At 36.8% G+C, this 22,192-nt stretch overlaps 1 protein-coding gene across 4 annotated transcripts in view; it reads left to right on the top strand.

Annotated features, from left to right (window-relative positions):
* Positions 1–21,689, top strand: part of RMI1 (RecQ mediated genome instability 1) — a 28,346-nt gene extending 6,657 nt beyond the window's left edge. For 2 of the 4 annotated variants that reach the window (XM_057498542.1, XM_057498543.1), the window contains exons 2-3: positions 15,390–15,486; positions 16,601–21,689. In XM_057498542.1, coding sequence (XP_057354525.1) covers positions 15,469–15,486; positions 16,601–18,220 — 1,638 coding nt within the window. In that variant the 5' untranslated portion in view covers positions 15,390–15,468 and the 3' untranslated portion in view covers positions 18,221–21,689. Of the gene's footprint in view, positions 1–15,389; positions 15,487–16,300 lie in introns of all 4 variants that reach the window. The other 2 variants (XM_036923229.2, XM_057498541.1) reach the window with 1 other exon arrangement.
* Positions 21,690–22,192: the final 503 nt, after the last annotated feature.

Below are 22,192 nucleotides of genomic sequence, written 5' to 3'. Positions count from 1 at the left end.
GTCAAAATTTTGATGAAGCCCAGTTTATTATTTTGTTCTACTGATGATATCCTTTGCTGTTCAGAAGCTTTTTAGTTTGATGTAGTCCCATTTATTCTTTTTTTTTTTTGAGAGGGCATCTCTCATATTTATTGATCAAATGGTTGTTAACAATAAGATTCTGTATAAGGGACTCAATGCACAATCATTAATCAACCCCAAGCCTAATTCTCAACAGTCTCCAATCTTCTGAAGCATAATGAACAAGTTCTTACATGGTGAACAAGTTCTTACATAGTGAATAAATTCTTACATGGTGAACAGTGCAAGGGCAGTCATATCACAGAAACTTTCGGTTTTGATCACGCATTATGAACTATAAACAATCAAGTCAGATATGATTATTCATTTGATTTTTATACTTGATTTATATGTGAATCCCACATTTCTCCCTTATTTTTTTTTTTAATAAAATGCTGAAGTGGTAGGTAGATGCAAGATAAAGGTAGAAAACATAATTTAGTGCTGTAAGAGGGCAAATGTAGATGATCAGGTCTGTGGCTATAGACTAAGTATTAATCCAAGCTAGACAAGGGCAACAAAACATCCACAGATGCAGAAGATTTCTCTCAAAATGGGGGGGGGTGAGGTTCAAAGCCTCACCTCTGTTGATCCCCAATTTCTCACCTGATAACCCCCTGCGACTGTGCCTGTCTTAGTTTGTTCCTCCCTTGAGGAATCTTACCTGTCTCTGGCTAACCAGCTGTCTTCCGGGGCCATACACGGAAGTGTAAAGTTGGTAAGTGAGAGAGAAGCAATATTCTTTGAAAAGGTTAGCTTTTTACTTCTTTGCATATTTATGCCCTGTGGCCTCTATGCCCAACATTTGTCTTGAGGTATCTTTACCACTTGGAAAATTATCTTATACTCAGTAATTTTCGATATGATATGAGGCACGAATTCTACTAAAGGGCTGTAATTAGGAAGGAAGAAGAAAAGCTATAGAAGTAGCAGACGGAAGAAAACATGGGAAAATTGATTATTTCTTTGACATAACTTCTTGTAGAGTAACATAAGCATGTATAGGTTTTAACAAACTACTAATTAAATTGCGTACACACATTAACAGAATAGGAATACAGATACATAACAAAAGCAGACCTACAATTACTGGCCATATCCAGTAAAACCAAGAAAACCAGTTAGGTACCCTAGGCATTTGTGAAAACTTATAAAATAATATGATGGATATTGTCTAACTGAATTTGAATAGTTTGAGAAAAATCAGACAAATTAAAATAACACATTCCTGGGAACTGTTCACATCCCATGTGTTCTTTTAACAGTAGATAGTCTATAGTCACATGATTTTGGAGCACTGCAACTTGCACTTCTCCTAATTCTTGGTTGAGTTCTGACAATATAGATCCAGTCAAATTTGTTGTTTTACTGTATGCACAGGCCAGCTTAGATATCTCCTTCTTCATTCCAATGGCAAGTCCAGGAACCAGTGGGATGAATGCAGCTACAACTGCAACAGCGCCAGGATCTTTGTTGAAGTTTTTTGATGATCATCTTCTGGAATGACTCTTCCAGAGGATGCTAATGTTGGAAGTTCTTCATATCGTATCTTAATTCATTTTCTGAGTAGCCAAATTAGGCTTTGATCCTCTGTATAAACACAAACAAACCCTTTGCCCACACTTTGATATAACCTTTATACCATTGTGAGGAACCTATTGGAGACCACCACACAGGAACTGCTTTTTTTTTTTAAGAGAAAGAAATATTATCAGAAAAATGTACTTTCATAGCTGATCATCCGACACCCTTTAAAAGATCAAAATTAAGGCTATGTAAAGCATGCATTAATCATTGATTTGCAGTTAATTTTATCCTATCAGGGAGTAATCCCCCCCTTTTTTTGTTATCATTGATCTACAATTACATGAAGAATATTATGTTTATTAGGCTCTCCCCTACAGCAAGTCCCCCCTACAAACCCCATTATAGTCACTGTCCATCAGCATAGCAAAATGTTGTAGAATCACTACTTGTCTTCTCTGTGTTGCACAGCCCTCCCCTTACCCCCACCCCCCACATTATACATGCTAATCATAATACCCCCTTTCTTCCCCGCCCTTCTCCCTCCCTACCCTCCCATTCTCCCCAGTCTCTTTCCCTTTGGTAACTGTTAGTCCATTCTTGGGTTCTGTGATTCTGCTGCGGTTTTGTTCCTTAGCTTTTCCTTTGTTCTTATACTCCACAGATAAGTGAAATCATTTGGTATTTGTCTTTCTACACTTGGCTTATTTCACTGAGCATAATACCCTCTAGCTCCATCCATGTTGTTGCACATGGTAGGATTTGTTTTCTTCTTATGGCTGAATAATAGTCCATTGTGTATATGTACCACATCTTCTTTATCCATTCCTCTACTGATGGACACTTAGGTTGCTTCCATTTCTTGACTATTATAAATAGGGCTGTGATAAACATAGGGGTGCATCTGTCTTTTTCAAACTGGAGTGCTGCATTCTTAGGGTAAATTCCTAGAAGTGGAATTCCTGGGTTATATGGTAAGTCTATTTTCAGCATTTTGAGGAACCTCCATACTGCTTTCCACAATGGTTGAACTAATTTATATTCCCACCAGCAGTGTAGGAGGGTTCCCCTTTCTCCACAACCTTGCCAACATTTGTTGTTGTTTGTCTTTTGGATGGTGTGAGGTGATATCTCATTGTGGTTTTAACTTGCATTTCTCTGATGATTAGCGATGTGGAGCATCTTTTCATGTGTCTGTTGGCCATCTGAATTTCTTTTTTGGAGAACTGTCTGTTCAGTTCCTCTGCCCATTTTTTAATTGGGTTATTTGCTTTTTGTTTGTTGAGGTGCATGATCTCTTTATGTATTTTGGATGTCAAGCCTTTATCGATCTGTCATTTACGAATATATTCTCCCATACTGTAGGATACCTTTTTGTTCTATTGATGGTGTCCTTTGCTGTACAGAAACTTTTCAGCTTGATATAGTCCCACTTGTTCATTTTTGCCTTTGTTTCCCTTGCCCAAGGAGATATGTTCATGAAGAAATTGGTCATGTTTATGTCCAAGAGATTTTTGCCTATGTTTTTTTCTAAGAGTTTTATGGTTTCATGACTTACATTGAGGTCGTTGATCCATTTTGAATTTACTTTTGTGTGTGGGGTTAAACAGTGGTCCAGTTTCATTCACTTACATGTAGCTGTCCAGTTTTGCCAGCACCATCTGTTGAAGAGACTGTCATTTCCCCATTGTATGTCCATGGTTCCTTTACCGAATATTAATTAACCATATATGTTTGGGTTAATGTCTGGAGTCTCTAATCTGTTCCACTGGTCTGTGGCTCTGTTCTTGTGCCAGTACCAAATTGTCTTGATTACTATGGCTTTGTAGTAGAGCTTGAAGTTGGGTAGTGAGATCCCCCCCACTTTATTCTTCTTTCTCAGGATTGCTTTGGCTATTCGGGGTCTTTGGTGTTTCCATATGAATTTTTGAACTGCTTGTTCCAGTTTGTTGAAGAATGTTGCTGGTAATTTGATAGGGATTGCATCAAATCTGTATATTGCTTTGGACAGAATGGCCATTTTGACTATATTAATTCTTCCTAGCCAAGAGCATGGGATTAGTTTCCATTTGTTAGTGTCCTCTTTAATTTCTCTTAAGAGTGTCTTATAGTTTTCAGGGTATAGGCCTTTCACTTCTTTGGTGAGATTTATTCCTAGGTATTTTATTCTTTTTGATGCAATTGTGAATGGAATTGTTTTCCTGATTTCTCTTTCTATTGGTTCATTGTTAGTGTATAGGAAAGCCACAGATTTCTGTGTGTTAATTTTGTGTCCTGCAACTTTGCTGTATTCCAATATCAGTTCTAGTAGTTTTGCAGTGGAGTCCTTAGGGTTTTTTATGTACAATATCATGTCATCTGCAAATAGTGACAGTTTGACTTCTTCTTTACCAATCTGGATTCCTTGTATTTCTTTGTTTTGTCTGATTGCCGTGTCTAGGATCTCCAGTACCACGTTGAATAACAGTGGGGAGAGTGGGCATCCCTCTCTTGTTCCCGATCTCAGAGGAAAAGCTTTCAGCCTCCCACTGTTCAGTATGTTGTTAGCTGTGGGTTTATCATAGATGGCCTTTATTATGTTGAGGTATACTTGCCCTCTTTACCCATTTTGCTGAGAGTTTTTATCATGAATGGATGTTGAATTTTGTCAAATGCTTTGTCAGCATCTATGGAGATGATCATGTGGTTTTTGTCCTTCTTTTTGTTGATGTGGTGGATGATGTTGATGGATTTTCAAATGTTGTACCATCCTTGCATTCCTGGGATGAATCCCACTTGGTCATGGTGTATGATCCTTTTGATATATTTTTGAATTCGGTTTGCTAATATTTTATTAAGTATTTTTGCATCTACATTCATCAGGGATATTGGTCTGTAGTTTTCTTTTTTGCTGGGGTCTTTGCCTGGTTTTGGTATTAGGGTGATGTTGGCTTCATAGAATGAGTTTGGGAGTATTCCCTCCTCTTCTATTTTTTGGAAAACTTTAAGGAGAATGGGTATTATGTGTTCTCTGTATGTCTGATAAAATTCCAAGGTAAATCTGTCTGGCCTGGGGGTTTTGTTCTTGGGTAGTTTTTTGATTACCACTTCAATTTCTTTGCTCATAATTGGTTTGTTTAACTTTTGCATTTCTTCCTTGGTCAGTCTTGGAAGGTTGTATTTTTCTAGGAAGTTGTCCATGTCTTCTAGGTTTTCCAGCTTGTTAGCATATAGGTTTTCATAGAAGTCTTTTATAATTCTTTGTATTTCTGTGGAGTCTGTCGTGAGTTTTTCCATTCTCGTTTCTGACTCTGTTGTGTGTTGATTCTCTTTTTCTCTTAATAAGTTTGGCTAGAGGCTTATCTATTTTGTTTATTTTCTCAAAGAACCAGCTCTTGGTTTCATTGATTTTTGCTATTGTTTTATTCTTCTCAATTTTATTTATTTCTTCTCTGATCTTTATTATGTCCCTCCTTCTGCTGACTTTAGGCCTCATTTGTTCTTCTTTTTCCAGTTTTGATAATTGTGATGTTACACTATTCATTTGGGATTGTTCTTCCTTCTTTAAGTATGCCTGGATTGCTATATACTTTCCTCTTAAGACTACTTCCGCTGCGTCCCACTGAAGTTGGGGCTTTGTGTTGTTGTTGTCATTTGTTTCCATATATTCCTTGATCTCTATTTTAATTTGTTCGTTGATCTGTTGATTATTTAGGAGCATGTTGTTAAGCCTCCATGTGTTTGTGAGCCTTTTTGTTTTCTTTGTACAATTTATTTCTAGTTTTGTACCTTTGTGGTCCAAAAAGTTGGTGGGTAGAATTTCCATCTTTTGGAATTTACTGAGGCTCTTTTTGTGGCCTAGTATGTGGTCTCTTCTGGAGAATGTTCCATGTGCACTTGAGAAGAATGTGTATCCTGTTGCTTTTGGATGTAGAGTTCTATAGATGTGTATTAGGTCCATCTGTTGTAGTGTGTTGTTCAGTGCCTCTGTGTCCTTACTTATTTTCTGTCCGGTGGATCTATCCTTTGGGGTGAGTGGCGTGTTGAAGTCTCCTAAAATGAATGCATTGCATTCTGTTTCCTCCTTTAGTTCTGTTAGTATTTGTTTCACATATGCTGGTGCTCCTGTGTTGGGTGCATATATATTTATAATGATTATATCCTCTTGTTGGACTGAGCCCTTTATCATTATGTAATGTCCTTCTTTATCTCTTGTTACTTTGTTTGTTTTGAAGTCTATTTTGTCTGATATTAGTACTGCAACCCCTGCTTTCTTCTCTCTGTTGTTTGCCTGAAATATGTTTTTCCATCCCTTGACTTTTAGTCTGTGCATGTCTTTGGGTTTGAGGTGAGTTTCTTGTAAGCAGCATATAGATGGGTCTTGCTTTTTTATCCATTCTATTACTCTGTGTCTTTTGATTGGTGCATTTAGTCCACTTACATTTAGGGTGACTATTGAAAGATATGTACTTATTGCCATTGCAGGTTTTAGATTCGTGGTTACCAAAGGTTCAAGGTTAGCTTCTTTAGTATCTTACTGCCTAACTTAGCTCGCTTATTGAGCTGTTATATACACTGTCTGGAGATTCTTTTCTTCTCTCCCTTCGTATTCCTCCTCCTCCATTCTTTATATGTTGGTTGTTTTATTCTGTGCTCTTTCGTGTTTCCTTTAACTGCTTTTTGTGGGTGGTTGATTTTATTTTTTGCCTTTAGTTAGTATTTGGTTGGTCTGCTTTCTTTGCTGTGATTTTATTTTCTCTGGTGACATCTGTTTAGTCTTAGGAGTGTTCCCGCCTAGAATAGTCCCTCTAAAATACCCTGTAGAGGTGGTTTGTGGGAGGCAAATTCCCTCAACTTTTGCTTGTCTGGGAATTGTTTAATCCCTCCTTCATATTTAAATGATAATTTTGCTGGATACAGCATTCTTGGTTCAAGGCCCTTCTGTTTCATTGCATTAAATATATCATGCCATTCTCTTCTGGCCTGTAAGGTTTCTGTTGAGAAGTCTGATGATAGCCTGATGGGTTTTCCTATGTAGGTGACCTTTTTTCTCTCTCTCTCTCTCTCTGGCTGCCTTTAATACTCTGTTCTTGTCCTTGATCTTTTCCATTTTAATTATTATGTGTCTTGGTGTTGTCCTCTTTGGGTCCCTTCTTTTGGGAGTTCTGTGTGCTTCCGTAGTCTGAGCAACTATTTCCTCTCCGTAGTTCTCAGCAATTATTTCTTCAAAGACACTTTCTATCCCCTTTTCTCTCTCTTCTTCTTCTCGTACCTCTATTATGCGAATATTGTTCTTTTTGGTTTAGTCACACAGTTCTCTTAATATTGTTTCATTTCTGGAGATCCTTTTATCTCTCTCTGTGTCAGGTTCTATGTGTTCCTGTTCTCTGGTTTCTATTACATCAATGGCATCTTGCATCTTATCCATTCTGCTTATAAATGCTTCCAAAGATTGTTTGACTTCTGTAATCTCCCTCTGGACGTCATCCCTTAGCTCTTGTATATTTCTTTGCATCTCCATCAGCATGTTTATGATTTTTATTTTGAATTCTTTTTCAGGAAGACTGGTTAGGTCTATCTCCTTCTCAGATGTTGACTCTGTGATCTTTGTCTGCCTCAAATTCTACCTTTTCATGGCAATAGAGATAGTTTGCGGAGCTGGTACGAGTGACGGCTGGGAGAATGTCCCTTCTTGTTGGTTTGTGGCCTTCCTCTCCTGGGAGAACAGCGAACTCTAGTGGCTTGTGCTGGGCAGCTGTGTGCAGACCGGGCTTCTCATTCTTGCCCGGCCGCTATGGAGTTTATCTCCACTGTTGCTGTGGGTGTGGCCTGCCTTGGGCCGTTACTCTGATATGGCGGAGCCGGGAGGCTGTTTATCTCCGTGAGGGGCCTCTGAGCTGCCCTGCTATCCAGGGGGTTAGGATGCCCAGAGTTCTCCGGGATTCCCTGCTGCTAGGCTAAGTGTCCCGGGACACTTCCGTCCAGCTGTGGGGTCCCTGTCCCTTTAAGACTTCCAAAAAGCACTCACTTTTCTTTGTCCCAGGGGCACTGGCTGCAGGGACCCGCTCACAGGTCTTACTGTCCTGTTTCCCTAGTTTTCAGCACCCCATGCATGCACTGTCTGCGCTGTGGTGTGGATGGCTAGGGCTGGCTGTTTAGCAGTCCTGGGCTCCCTCTCCCTCCCCGCTCCGACTCCTCTCCTCCCGCCAGGAACTGGGGTGAGGGGTGCTTGGATCCCGCCGGCCCGCGGTTTGTATCTTACCCCCATCGCAAGGTGCTGCGTTCTCGTAGGTGTGGATGTAGTCTGGCTGTTGTCCTGTGTCTTCTGGTCTCTCTTTTAGGAAGAGTTGTCTTTGTTGTATTTTCAAAAGTATATGTGGTTTAGGGAGGAGATTTTCACTGCTCTACTCACGCCACCATCTTGGCTCTGCCCCCTGTTTGTTCATTTTTATTTTTGTTTCCCTTGCCCGAGGAGATGTGTTCAGGAAAAAGTTGCTCGTGTTTATTTTCAAGAGATTTTTGCTTATGGTTTCTTCTAAGAGTTTTATGGTTTCATGACTTACATTCAGGTGTTTGATCCATTTTGAGTTTACTTTTGTGTGTGGAGTTAGACAGTAATCCAGTTTCATTCTCTTACATGCAGCTGTCCAGTTTTGTCAACACCAGCTGTTGAAGAGGCTGTCATTTCCCCATTGAATGTCTGTGGCTTCTTTATCGTATATTAATTGACCATATATTCTTGGGTTTATATCTGGGCCCTCTAGTCTGTTCGTTGTTCTAGTGTTCTGTTCTTTTGCCAGTATCAAATTGTTTTAATTACTGTGGCTTTGTAGTAGAGCTTGAAGTTGGGGAGCATAATACCCCCAGCTTTATTCTTCCTTTTTAGGATTGCTTTGGCTATTTGGGGTCTTTTGTGGTTCCACATGAATTTTACAATTATTTGCTGTAGTTCGTTGAAGAATGCTGTTGGTATTTTGATAAGCATTGCATTGAATTTGTAGATTGCTTTAGGCAGGATGGCCATTTTGATGATATGAATTCTTCCTATCCCTGAGCATGGGATGTATTTCCATTTACTGGTATCTTCTTTAATTTTTCTCATGACTCTCTTGTAGTTTTCAAAGTATAGGTCTTTGACTTCTTTGGTTAGGTTTATTCCTAGGTATTTTATTCTTTTTGATGCAGTTGTGAATGGAATTGTTTTTCTAATTTCTCCTTCTGCTAGTTCATTGTTAGTATATTGGAATGCAACAGATTTCTGTATATTGATTTTGTATCCTGCAACTTTGCTGAGATCAGTTATTAGTTCTAATAGTTTAGGAGTGGATTCTTTAGGATTTTTTTAATGTACAATATCATGTCATCTGTAAACAGGGACAGTTTAATTTCTTTCTTATGAATCTGGATGCCTTTTATTTCTTTGTGTTGTCTGATTGCTGTGGCTAGGTCCTCCAGAACTATGTTGAGTAAAAGTGGGGAGGGTGGGCATCCTTGTCTTGTTCCCGATCTTAAAGGAAAAGCTTTCAGCTTCTCACTGTTAAGTATGTTGGCTGTGGGTTTGTCATTTTTGGCCTTTATTATGTTGAGGTACTTACTGTCTATACTCTTTTTTTGAGAGTTTTCATCATGAATGGATGTTGAATTTTGTCGAATGCTTTGTCAGCATCTATGGAGATGATCATGTGGTTTTTGTCCTTTTTGTTGATGTGGTGGAAGATGTTGATGGATTTTCGAATGTTGTACCATCCTTGCATCCCTGCAATAAATCCTACTTGATCACGATGGATGATATTTTTGATGTATTTTTGAATTCGGTTTGCTAATGTTTTGTTGAGTGTTTTTGCATCTGTGTTCATCAGGGATATTGGTCTGTAATTTTCTTTTTTTGTAGTGTCTTTGTCTGCTTTTGGTATTAGAGTGAAGCTGGCCTCATAGAATGAGTTTGGAAGTATTCCTTCTTCTACTCTCTGGAAAACTTTAAGGAGGATGGGTATTAGGTGTTTACTAAATGTTTGATAAAATTCAGCGGTGAAGCCATCTGGTCCAGGGATTTTGTTCTTGGGTAGTTTTTTTTATTATTAATTCAATTTTGTTGTTGGTAATTGGTCTCTTCAGGTTTTCTGTTTCTTCTTTGGTCAGTCTTGGAAGGTTGTATTTTTCTAGCAAGTTGTCAATTTCTTCTAGGTTATCCAGTTTGTTAGCATATAATTTTTAATAGTGTTCTCCAATAATTCTTTGTATTTCTGTGGTGCCTGTAGTGATTTACCTTTTCTCATTTCTGATTCTGTTTATGTGTGTAGACTCTCTTTTTTTTCTCAATAAGTCTGGCTAGGGGCTTATCCATTTTTATTTTCTTGAACAACCATGTTGTGGTTTCATTGATTCTTTCTGTTGTTTTATTCTTTTCTATTTTACTTATTTCTGCTCTAATCTTTATTATGTCCCTTCTTCTAATGATGTTGGGCTTCATTTGTTCTTCTTTGTATAGTTTTGTTAATTATGAGTTTAGAATGTTCATATGGGATTGCTCTTCTTTTCTAAGGTAGGCCTATATTTCAGTATACTTCCCTCTTACCAGAGCCTTTGCAGTGTCCCATAGATTTTATGGTGTTGAATTATTGTTGTCATTTGTCTCCATATATTGCTTGATCTGTTTGCATTTGGTCATTGATCCATTGATTATTTAGGAGCATGTTGTTAAGCCTCCATGTGTTTGTGGACATTTTTGGTTTTTTTGCGTAATTTATTTCCAGTTTCATACTTTTGTGGTCTGAGAAGTTGGTTGCTACAATTTCAATCTTTTTGAATTTATTGAGGTTCTTTTTTATGGCCTAGTATATGGTCTATGCTTGAAAATGTTCCATTTGCATTTGAGAAGAATGTGTATCCTGCTGCTTTTGGGTAGAGTGTTCTGTAGATGTCTGTTAGGTCCATCTGATCTAATGTGTTGTTCAGTGCCTTTGTCTCCTTACTTATTTTCTGTCTGGTTGATCTGTCCTTTGGAGTGAGTGGTATGTTGAAGTCTCCTAGAATGAATGCATTGCATTCTATTTGCCCCTTTAATTCTTTTAGTATTTGTTTCACAAACATAGGTGTTCCTATGTTGGGTGCATAGATATTTATAGTGGTTATATCTTCTTGTTGGATTGACCCCTTTATCATTATGTAATGTCCTTCTTTGTCTCTTGTGACTTTCTTCGTTTTGAAGTTTATTTTGTCTGATACAAGTACTGCAACTCCTGCTTTTTTCTCCCTATTACTTGCATGAAATCTCCTTTTTCATTCCTTCACTTTTAGTCTACATATGTCTTTGGGTTTGAAGTGAGTGTCTTGTAGGCAGCATATAGATGGATCTTGTTTTCTTCTCCATTCAGTGACTGTATGTCTTTTGATTGGTGCATTCAGACCATTTACATTTAGGGTGATTATCGATAGGTATGTACTTATTGCCATTACAGGCTTTAGATTCATGGTTACCAAAAGTTCAAGGGTAACTTCCTTAGTGTCTAACAGTCTAACTTAACTCAGTATGCTATTACAAACACAATCTATAGGGTTTTTTTTTTCTTCTTTCCTCCCTTTTTCTTCCTCCTCATTCTTCATATTTTAGGTATCATGTTCTGTACTGTTTGTCTATCCTTTGACTGAATTTGGGCATAGTTGATTTAATTTTGCATTTGCTTAGTAATTAATTGGTCTGCTTTCTTTACCATGGTTTAATTTGCTCTGGTGACAGCTATTTAGCCTTAGGAACACTTCCATCTAGAGAAGTCCTTCCAAAATAAAGTGAGAGACTTTTTGTGGGAGGTAAATTCTCTCTGCTTTTGCTTATCTGGAAATTGTTTAATCCCTGCTTCAAATTTAAATGATAATCTTGCTGGCTAGAGTATTCTTGTGTTGAGGCTCTTGTGTTTCATTGCATTAAATATATCATGCCACTTCCCTCTGGCCTGTAAGATTTCTGTTGAAAAGTTTGATGATAGCCTGATGGATTTTCCTTTGTGTGTATTCTTTTTTCTCTCTCTGGCTGCTTTTAATAGTCTGTCCTTATCCTTGATCTTCACCATTTTAATTATTATATGTCTTGGTGTTGTCTTCCTTAGGTCTGTTGTGCTGGGAGATCTGTGTACCTCCATGGCCTGAGAGTCTATCTCCTTCCCTACATTGGGAAAGTTCTCAGCATTTACTTCCTCAAAGATACTGTCTATCCCTTTTCTCTCTCTTCTTCTTTTGATACCCCTATAATGTGAATATTGTTCTGTTTGGATTGGTAACACGGTTCTCTCAATATTTGTTCATTCCATTGATCCTTTTTTCTCTCTGTGCCTCAGCTTCTTTGTATTCCTGTTTTCTAATTTCTATTGAATTTGCTCTCTCCTGTACTTCATCTAATCTGCTTTTAAATCCCTCCATTGTATGTTTCATTTCAGATACTGAATTCTTCAACGTTTGTATCTCATTCTTGAATTCCTCCCTGGGTTTTTGAATATTTTTCTGTAACTCCGTGTGCATGTTTATAATTTTTATTTTGAAATCTCTTTCAGGAAGGTTGATGAGTTTAGTTTCACTTAGGCCTATTGCTGGTGTTTGTGGGATTTAGGTTTGAACCTGGTTCCTTTAACATTTCATATTTGTAGGTGGCACCCTGTAATGCCCAGAAGCTCTACTCCCTGGAACTTTTCAGCCCTTGAATCAATGGCAGGGGTTGCAAGCAAGCTGTGCTGGTGCCTGTTTGGAGGAAAGAGTTCTTTCCTGCTTCCCAGCTGCAGTGCCTACCTCCATTGCCAGGGCCAGTGGGCTAAGTACACTTGAGTCGCCTCTATGCTTTGCACTTGTAGGTTCTGTAGCTGGAGCCACCGTCTGGCTGGCCTGGTGCAACAGTGGGGCCAGCCAGTTTGCAAACTGGTTCCGATGGAAGAAAGGTGCAGTAGGCTGTGTATCCTATTGGGGAGTCTTGTAGCTGTGTAGCCAGCCATGGGGATGGAACGTCTGAAGCTCCTGAAAGTTCCCAACCTGCTGAGCAGAGTGCGCCGGGACAATTTTGTCCACCTGTCCTTTCTCCTGAGCAGCAAGCTCTGTGCAATCCTTGCCCCTTTAACAGCCTTCTTGCTGTTAGGAAGCCTCTCAGACTGACCGCCTTCTTTTGTCCCAGAGAGGGTGATTGTGGATGTGTGTTTTCCACAAGTGGCTGGAATCTCAGTCTCTCCAAGTATTCTGCCTGTCTTAGCTTTCCAACCACACTAATCTCCAGAGCACCATGTAATGTAGGTTTGTTCTCCTAGAGCAGATCTCCATGGCTAGGTGTTCAGCAGTCCTAGGCCTCCATGCCCTCGCCACTCTGTTTTTCTTCTTCCCATCAGTGAGCTGGAGTTGGGGAAGGGCTTAGGTCTCTCTGGATCATGGCTTTGGTACTTTACCCTTTTCCTTGAGGTCTAGTGTTTTCCCTAGGTGTAAGCAGTTGGCCACAGCCTTCTTTCCTGTTGCTCTTTCAGTATTAGATGTATTTGCTATATTTTCATATTGTATGTGTTTTTGGGAGGAGGTTTCTGTCTCTTCTGTCATGACACCATCTTTTCTCTGGCTTTATTTTCATGGTGGTAGGTTAAGTACTAGAATTACACCTATCTGCATCCAACAGGCTACAAGTCTATAATCCTCCTTTTGACATTTGCATCTTGCTGACTCAGGTTTTAGGTGATTTAACTTTTTGGTGGATTCTATGGTATTTTCTTCATAACATTCATGTCATCTGCAAACGGGTAATTTTATTATTTCCTGTTTTTCTCTCTTGGATTTCTCCCTCTTTATTGTAAAATATACATAAGTTTACTGTAACTCAACATTTTTTAAGTGTGCATTACTGTATCGTTAACTATGCCCGTGTACAACATACCTCTGGAACTTTCTCATTTTGCTTGAGTAAAATTCTACATCCACTGAACAACTCCTTGTTTTTCTTTCCCCTCAGCCTCTGGCAAGTATAATTCTTTCCACTTCTATTAATTTAATTACTTTAGATACCTCATGTGAGTGGAATCATGCAGTATTGTCTTTGATGATTAGTTTATTTCATTTAGCATAATCTCCTTAAGGTTCATCCATGTTGTAACATATGACTGGATCTACTTTTTTTTTAAAGGCTGAGTAGTAGTCCTTCTTTATGTGTATGTACTACATTTTCTTTATCCATCATCTGTTCTTGGACATTTAGGTTGCATCCACATCTTGTCTCTTGTGAATAATACCACAAGGGAGTGCAAATATCTCTTTGAGATTCTGTTGTCAATTCTTTAATATATTATATATATATATATATATATATATATATACACCTAGAAGTGGGATTGCTGTATCATATGGTAGTTCTATTTTTCATTTTTTGAGGAACCTCCATATGGTTTTCTATAGCAGCTGTACCATTTTAGAATTCCACCATCAGTGTGTAAGTTTCCATTTTCTCCACATCCTTGCCAACGGTTTTTTCTTTTTGTTAGTGGCCATCGTAACACACCTAAGGGGTGTGAAGTGATAATGTCATTGCAGTTTTGATTTTCATTTCTATCATGATTAGTAATGGTGAGCATCTTTTTGTGTAATTGTTGGACATTTGTACGTCTTTGGAGAAATGTCTGTTCAAGTCCTTTGCCCATTTTTTAATTGGATTATTTGTTTTTATGTTACTGAGTTGAGGAGTTCTTTATATATTCCAGATGTTATCCTTGCTAGGTCTGCAAATATTTTCTCCCATTCTCTATGTTGCTTTTTTGCTCTGTTGTTTTCCTTTGCTGTGCAGAAGTATTTATATTTGAATGAACATTATAAGTCTAGTTTGAAATGATTATGACAATTAGGTTAACATTCTTCACTTTACATAGTTACAGAATTTTTTCCTTTGATGAGAACTTTTAAGATTTGCTCTTAGCAACTTTCATATGTGCAATGGAGTGTATTAACTATGGTCACCATGCTGTAAATATATAAGCTTTAAGATTGTATAAAGAAGTTAGGTTTTTTTTGAAAACTGAAGGGACTCTATAGTGTACAGAAATAATTTAATGCCTTTTCACAAGAATAGAAGTCAAGCTTTGATAAAACTTCATATTCCATGAATTGGCCAATTCCATGGAATAGGCATGTCTTTCTTTCTCCCCCTCTTCATTTATGTGGATAAATGGCTGGCTGGATGTTGTAGACAGAGACCAAGAGGTATCCAGGAAGTTCATCTCTGTTTTGCCAGAAGTAGGTCTGTAAGATAGTCATTCTCTGGGTCCTCTTTACTGAAGTGTTGCCACTGCCATGCGATCCCAGATCTGCAGCTTCCATGGCTTTGAACTTTTTCTCCCTCTGCAGGCAGTACTGTCTAATTTCAGCTTAAGTTTTTTGGCTTGCTTCAGCCTTCATTTCTTTTGCTCGTGGCCTGTAGGATCCCCTGTGACTGACTGGTCATTGCAGTGACAACCCTGAGGGCCAAGTTTAGCAGCCTGAATGGGCTGGATGGTCCCCTTGGGTCAGCCAACCCAGCTGTCCAAGGTCTGTGCTTGGGCCAGTGCCCTGCCACCTGTCTTCTCCTCCCTTGTTTAATTTTCACAGTAGCCCTATAAAGTAAGTATGTAGATAAGGAAACAAGCTTAGAGTGTGTAAGGTTTTTTCATCGTCACTTCTGTTTATTTCACTCCAAACCTCATGTTTTTATTGTTTTCCTTCACTGTCCCTGACTGATACTGGTAACCCCAATAACCATACCATTAAACTATTGCATTCATGGAAATGGGCCAGTAATTCTTGCTGCACCTTTGTTTTATAACCCTTACTGCTTCTTGTCATAGCTCCCAGGACCGTTTTTGAACAGTAGAGGTTACAATTACTCCACTGAACAACCAGTTGCAAATCCTGTCATCAAATCCTATGCTTTTGTTCCAAATGGTAAGTTTAATATGTACATATTAAAACTTTAATAAATTCTCTTAGATATATTTATCTGTAGAAGGAAAAAAATAGACTTTTGTGAACACAAGATTAACTAATCTTTAGAGTTGTGCTATTTTATCCTACTGAGAAACTCAGAAGAAATATATTTACCTAGTAGGATTGTTGAGAATTATTTAGACAAACAAGTAAGATGCTTTATATCAGCTCAGAATATTTTAAATTATTGTAATTTTATCCTTAAACCTCATTTTTAGGTGCTAAACGGGCAAATACAATGGTATGTTTTAGAGTATGAATTATAGATATGAAAAGAACCTTAGTGAATATCATTTCTTAACTAAATTTTAAATTATTAGAATCTGATGATTATATTAATATAATGATAACTTATTTACTGTGTATCTTTCATAGATCTGACATTATGCTTTACAAATGTTAATCATGTAATTCTCACAACTCTGGAAGATAAATAGTGGTATTGACATTTTACAGATGAAAAAACCAGGTTTGAGAGATTAAGAAATTTATATTAGGTCACAGAGCTTATAATTTGACAGAACTGTCTTTCAAACCTAGGTATATCTGCCTCAAACCTTTTGCTTGTCTCAGTATACTATTTGGTTGCTTGAGGCTATGTAGATTTTGGCCATGTAGAAAGTCAAATAATCTTATGATGCTGAAGAGAAAAATCTAAAATAATCTAGAAATTTAACTCTTAACAAGGTAGTTATACTTATTTGTGCATTGTAAAGAATTATAGAAACTATATTTAAATGTACTCAATTATATTTTTGTTTTTTGTTTTCAGGTAATAGATGCATAATATTTCTTTTATTTAAAAGAAATGAGTGTAACTAGTATTGCATTAAAAGTTGAAACGTGGCTTTTGGCAACATGGCATGTTAAAGTGCCTCTAATGTGGCTGGAAGCTTGTATTAACTGGATCCAAGAAGAAAATGATAATGTTAATTTGAGTCAGGCACAAATAAATAAACAAGTGTTTGAGCAATGGCTTCTTACTGACCTGAGAGATTTGGAGCATCCTCTTTTACCTGAGGGCATCTTAGAAGTACCAAAAGGAGAACTGAATGGATTTTTTGCTCTGCAGATTAATTCATTGGTTGATGTAAGTCAGCCTGCATATTCCCAGATAGAAAAGTTGAGAGGAAAGAATACCACGAATGACCTAATTACAGCTGAAACACAAGTAACTCAAAAACCTTGGGAAGCAAAGCCTTCACGAATGTTAATGCTACAGCTAACTGATGGAACTATACAAATCCAGGGAATGGAATACCAGTCTATTCCAGCTCTTCATAGTGATCTTAGTCCAGGTACAAAAATTTTGGTTTATGGCAACATTACTTTCCGTTTTGGTGTTCTATTATTGAAACCAGAAAATGTGAAGGTGTTGGGAGGAGAAGTAGATGCTCTTTTAGAGGAACATGCCCAAGAAAAAGTACTTGCAAGATTAATTGGGGAAACTGATCCTATAGTTACGGTCATACCAAATAGTTCTAACCAAAGCATCTCCAGAATTACAGATGTTGTAGATCCTGCGTTAGGACCTTCTGATGAAGAACTCTTAGCAAGTCTTGAAGAAAGTGATGAGCTTGCTGCAAATAATGACACCCCCTTAGAAAAAAGATGTTTCAGCACAGGTAGTTCCTTGAATACTATTCCCACAAGACAGTCAGGTGTTGAACAGGGACTTGTTATTTCTCCAAGGCCAAAGAAGAAACCAGTGAATCAATCTATGCTTTTCCCTGATGGGGAATTAGATGACTTTTCATTGGAGGAAGCCTTGCTTTTAGAAGAGACTGTCCAGAAAGAACAAAGGGAGACTAAAGAATTGCAGCCATTGGCTTTGAACAGAACCACAGATGAAAGTGTAGAGAGATTGTCACATAAACCTGATACTCCAAATAATAGTTCATTGATTTGCAAAAATGGCAATTATAAAAATAATTGGAATGAAAAATACTTGTCTGAACAAATGACTGAGGACAAATCTTTTAGTTGTCTATCCGCTAGAGACCAAAACAGTAGTGTTTTCTCAGTTCATAATGTACCCTTTCCCCATGATTTTATAAGTAAAGATAAGAACTTAGAGATGCATAATAAAATAAAACAAACTATTAGCAGTTCAGATGAAGATTCCTTAAATAATAAAATACTAAATGGAGAGCTTGTCAATTATGTACCAAAAAGGAATTCACAAATTTCTAATGAAAATGATCAGCATTTACAAACTTGTTCTTTAAAATCATCAGGAAATAGCACTAATCTTTCTGTAGCCATGGATTTGTCTTCTCCACCCTTTGTGTATTTGTCTGTGCTAATGACCAGCAAACCAAAGGAAGTTACAACAGTGACAGTCAAAGCATTTATTGTAACTTTAACTGGAAATCTCTCAAGTTCTGGTGGTTTTTGGCGTATTACAGCAAAGATTTCTGATGGTAGTGCATATCTAGATGTAGGCTTTGTAGATGAAATACTTACAAGTCTGATAGGGTTTTCAGTACCAGAAATGAAGCAGTTAAAAAAGGATCCTTTTAAATACCAAAAATTCCTAGAAGGTCTGCAGAAATGTCAAAGAGATCTAATAGACTTGTGCTGTCTAATGACTATTTCGTTTAATCCCTCTTTGTCTAAAGCAATGGTACTGGCATTACAAGATGTTAATGTGGAACACCTTGACAACCTGAAGAAACGATTGAATAAATAATTTACTAAAATAGTATTAAAAAACAATTCAGGAAAATATGGAAATAATTTAGATATAAATTGGTCCTTTTAATTTTGAAACTGAAAAGAAAAAGGAAGTTTCATAACTTATTTAATTTAAAAATGTCTAATGTTTGTGTGTTCAGATTTTTAAATAAAATTTTTTATAATAACTTCTGAGGAATTCGGTGATGAACTGTTAATTGAGAAATTTGTTTTACACTTGTCATTTCACATAAGGTGCTTGCTAAAGGATTGTTTTTACTGATGAGTAATGTTGAAAGTTCACAATTACAAATGATTGTATTTCTAATAGGTTGAGTAACCCAAAATATGTTTATATTATTATACTTAGGAAAAAATGTAAATCCAGTGGATCAGAATTTCATGTTTTCAGCTGTAAATTGCTTTGCTATTTCTTATTTAGCTGATTGTAAATATTTATCTGGTATATTTAAGGCAAATATTATGTTAACTAGATACTATTTTAGAGATTACATTGAATGGTTAAAAACCCTGTTTTCAAAGATAATTTATGTTAAATGGCATATTAAACCTCCATTATTAAGATTCAGTAAGTACTCATCTGTTTTGGAATAAAATAAGGTATTTCTCCATGTCTTCAGGTGTTAATCCCATTCTGAAATAGCTGTACCTGTAAGCCTTCCTTTAGTTTTGTGGGAAGTGCTGTTTTTTTTTTTAATGGGAGACTATCACTGTTTCACTTTGCTGTTAAAAAGTCACATTTGAAAGGTAAAGCTATTTTTTATTTTGTCTTTAAATTTTAAGTTAAAATATCTTGAATTTTAAAACATTAAACAAATACTGAAATAATAAAGTGAAGACATTGTGTTTTTAGTTTAAATAATGTAATAGGAAAATACCTGGAAATAAGATAAATACATATATAAAATATGATCTAGCTGTAGTAGAAAAGTCTTTTTAAAATCTTTTGCTATTTTTGTTTGAAGAATGATAAAGTTCAAGGCGCAACATAGATTTTGCTGACGTATTCTAACAGTAACCTCCTATATACTTGCACAGCTCTTTTACTATAAGAGATCTAAATGAGATGACATTCTTTTGTTATCTAAATGTTCTCCTGTACACTCTCTTTGAGTGGTGCTTAGAAGCTGGGAATTAGACCTTTTATTTTCTTCATATTCAGTCATGAAAGACTGGATGTAGTATTTTGCCATATCAATTCATCCTTCTGCATTAGTACTTTGATTCTGTCTCTGGTCTTCCCTGTCCTGGATTATTTTAGTAATTTTACTAATCGGTGTGTGCCTTATTTTGCCCTCAAACCTTTTCTCATAATTTTACCTAAATAATCTTTCTAGGATAGATTTGTTTTCTCATTGTTAGCCTTCAATATCAACCTCCTCTTACTGCTTTATTTCACATGCAGGGTGAAGTCCAAATTCTTCATCTTCATGTAAGGTCTTTTGTGATCTGGCCCTTGCCTTCTTCAGCCTCATCTTGTCCTATTACTTTCCATCTAGCTAATCTGCCCCTAAATCTTAGTCATACCAAATTATTTGTAGTTCCCCAAACATGTAGAATATAAATATACCTCATGCTTTGATACTCAAGCTCATAGTGATCACTCTCCCTCCCAAATTCATTCATATTTCCAACTCAGCTTAAGCCTTAGGTGCCCATTGATGTACTTCCTGCCCACTTTCATGCCATACTGTACATTGTACAGACTAATATTTTACTGTACTTTTCTTTTACTGCTACATTTTGGGCAAAATAATTCTTTGTTTTAGGAAGCTGTCCTGTGTATTGCAGGATGTTTAACAATATCCTTGACCCTCTGCCGATTAGATGCCAGTAGCATCCTCCCAGTTGTGACAAATAAAACTCTCTCCAGACATATCAAAATATTCCTTGGGAGACCAAAGTGCCCTTGATTGAGAATCTTTGCTGTAATGGAATATAAGCTGCTTGAGGATATGGCTGAGTGATTTACCTTTGTAACTCCAGTAAAGGTTTATTGATGTTACAAATGAACAATCATATTTGATCATCTTTATTCCTTTGCTTAATATCTTTCAGTGATCTCTCATCATTTGTTCCAATAGCCTAGTAACTAAAGCCTGAAACCTGTATACACAGCACCTTAAAGAGCTGCTAGCTACCCTCTTTAGTGAAAGAGTGGAAATATGTCCAATAGCAAAGGAACACTGTAAGAAAATGAGGCTGACTTGGCCTAGATTCTTTTAGGGGGTAAAAGTTTTCCCTGAGACTTTGTAGCAGTAGACCTGCTCTTATGTGGGTCTAAGCAGATCTTAACTTACCTGCATGATTATCTCCAACTGAGAATTTAACATGAGTGATCCTAAGGGCACCTGGCAAAAACAAAATGAAGGAAAAAATGGGCTAGTCAGATCAGCTTTCTTTTCTTGGGAATGAATCTGCTTTTTGAGAGTACATGTTCTTTGTTCGTATATTCTGTAAAGATTACCTATATTGGCCTCTGCTTGTGACTGGGTGGGTAAGTCTGCCCAATTCTGGAGTTAACAGGCATTATGTGAAACACTCATACATATGTAGACTTGCAAAAACAATTCAAGGAGGAAAAAAGGATTAAAAATCAGTAGATAATTAGGAATTTTAAGAACTAAAAGTAAAGAATATAGCAGATAAGAATTATGTGAATTAAGTGAATGAATTTAAAACCAAATGAAACAGCAGAAGAAATAGTGAAATTAGTGGTCAGAAGAAAAATAGAATGTGTGGAGAGTCAAAAGGATGGAAAGTACAGAAAATGTAACAGAAGGGCTAGCAATGTAACTGTAGTCCCAGAAATAGAAGAAATAGAGACTATTTGGAGTTAATGCTTAAGAAATTTCTAAACTTTATGAAAATCATCAAGCTACAGGTTTCAGAAGTCCCACAAACCTTAAGCAGAATATATTTACAGATAATAATTTATACAAATATTACACAAATACTACCAATACCACTGAAATCTAAAAAAAATATATCTTACAGCAGTGAAAGAAGTAAGGTATATTTCAAAGAACCAGAAGAGTGTGGCAACTGACTAAATAAAAACAGTGGGATTCAGAAGACAATAGAGTGGCATCTTCAATGTGATGGAAAATAAGTGTCAACCTAGAGTTCTGTATAAAGAAAAGTCTTTACCAGTTAAGGTGTAGTAGGTTAAATTAAGAAATTTCACACAAAAAATGAGAAATTTTCCCCTTAAACTATACAAATACTATGTTGTGTTTCAGCAAAGGAAAACAATACCATATGGAAGCTTGGAGATGCAAGAAGAAATGATGAACACCAAAAAGGGTAGATATGTGAGCCAAATGAACAGTGATTTAAAAAATGTCTTGAAGGTGTGTGGTTTCTGGGAACCTTCCCTCTGATTTTTTTTTCATGTGCTGATTATCTCCATGGCCGATAATAAAACTGTAGTTTCAGAGAAAAATAAAGTTTGCTGTAGAATTTTTTTAAAAAGCCTTGAAAGTTTAAAAAAACCAGAGGAGTAAGGTATATGAAAACAATAGCATTTAAGTTGGGAGGGGGATAAATGGGAAAGTGTATTAAGGTCCTTTCGTATGAGAAAAGGTGAAGCTGTAGTTCTATATTGGACTTGAATATTCAGAATTGTGTGTTATAATATTTAGGGTAAACACATTAAAAGATTTGTAAAAGTATGTTACTACATACTAATGGGATAAGATGCAATAACAAAAAGTACTCAACCTAAAAGAAAGCAAGAAAAAAAACTCAGGAGAAGTGGCATGTGTATAAGAAAAACAATTGGTAAGGGGTAAATTTACAGCCAAATAGATTAGAAATTTGTATTATAATAGGCTAAATTCCATAAAGGTCATTGCCAGATAACAATTGAATTATATGACAACAGACACAATAAGGAAAGGTGAAAAGTGAAATAATGTAAAAAGATTATATCAGAAGGCTGCTGTGGCTGTATTAATATCAAACA

The sequence above is a fragment of the Manis pentadactyla genome, chromosome 3, assembly GCF_030020395.1.
Source record: "Manis pentadactyla isolate mManPen7 chromosome 3, mManPen7.hap1, whole genome shotgun sequence".
Lineage (NCBI taxonomy): Eukaryota > Metazoa > Chordata > Mammalia > Pholidota > Manidae > Manis > Manis pentadactyla.
The sequence above is the reverse complement of the archived record's forward strand: the minus strand, read 5'-3'. Positions and strand labels throughout refer to the sequence as shown.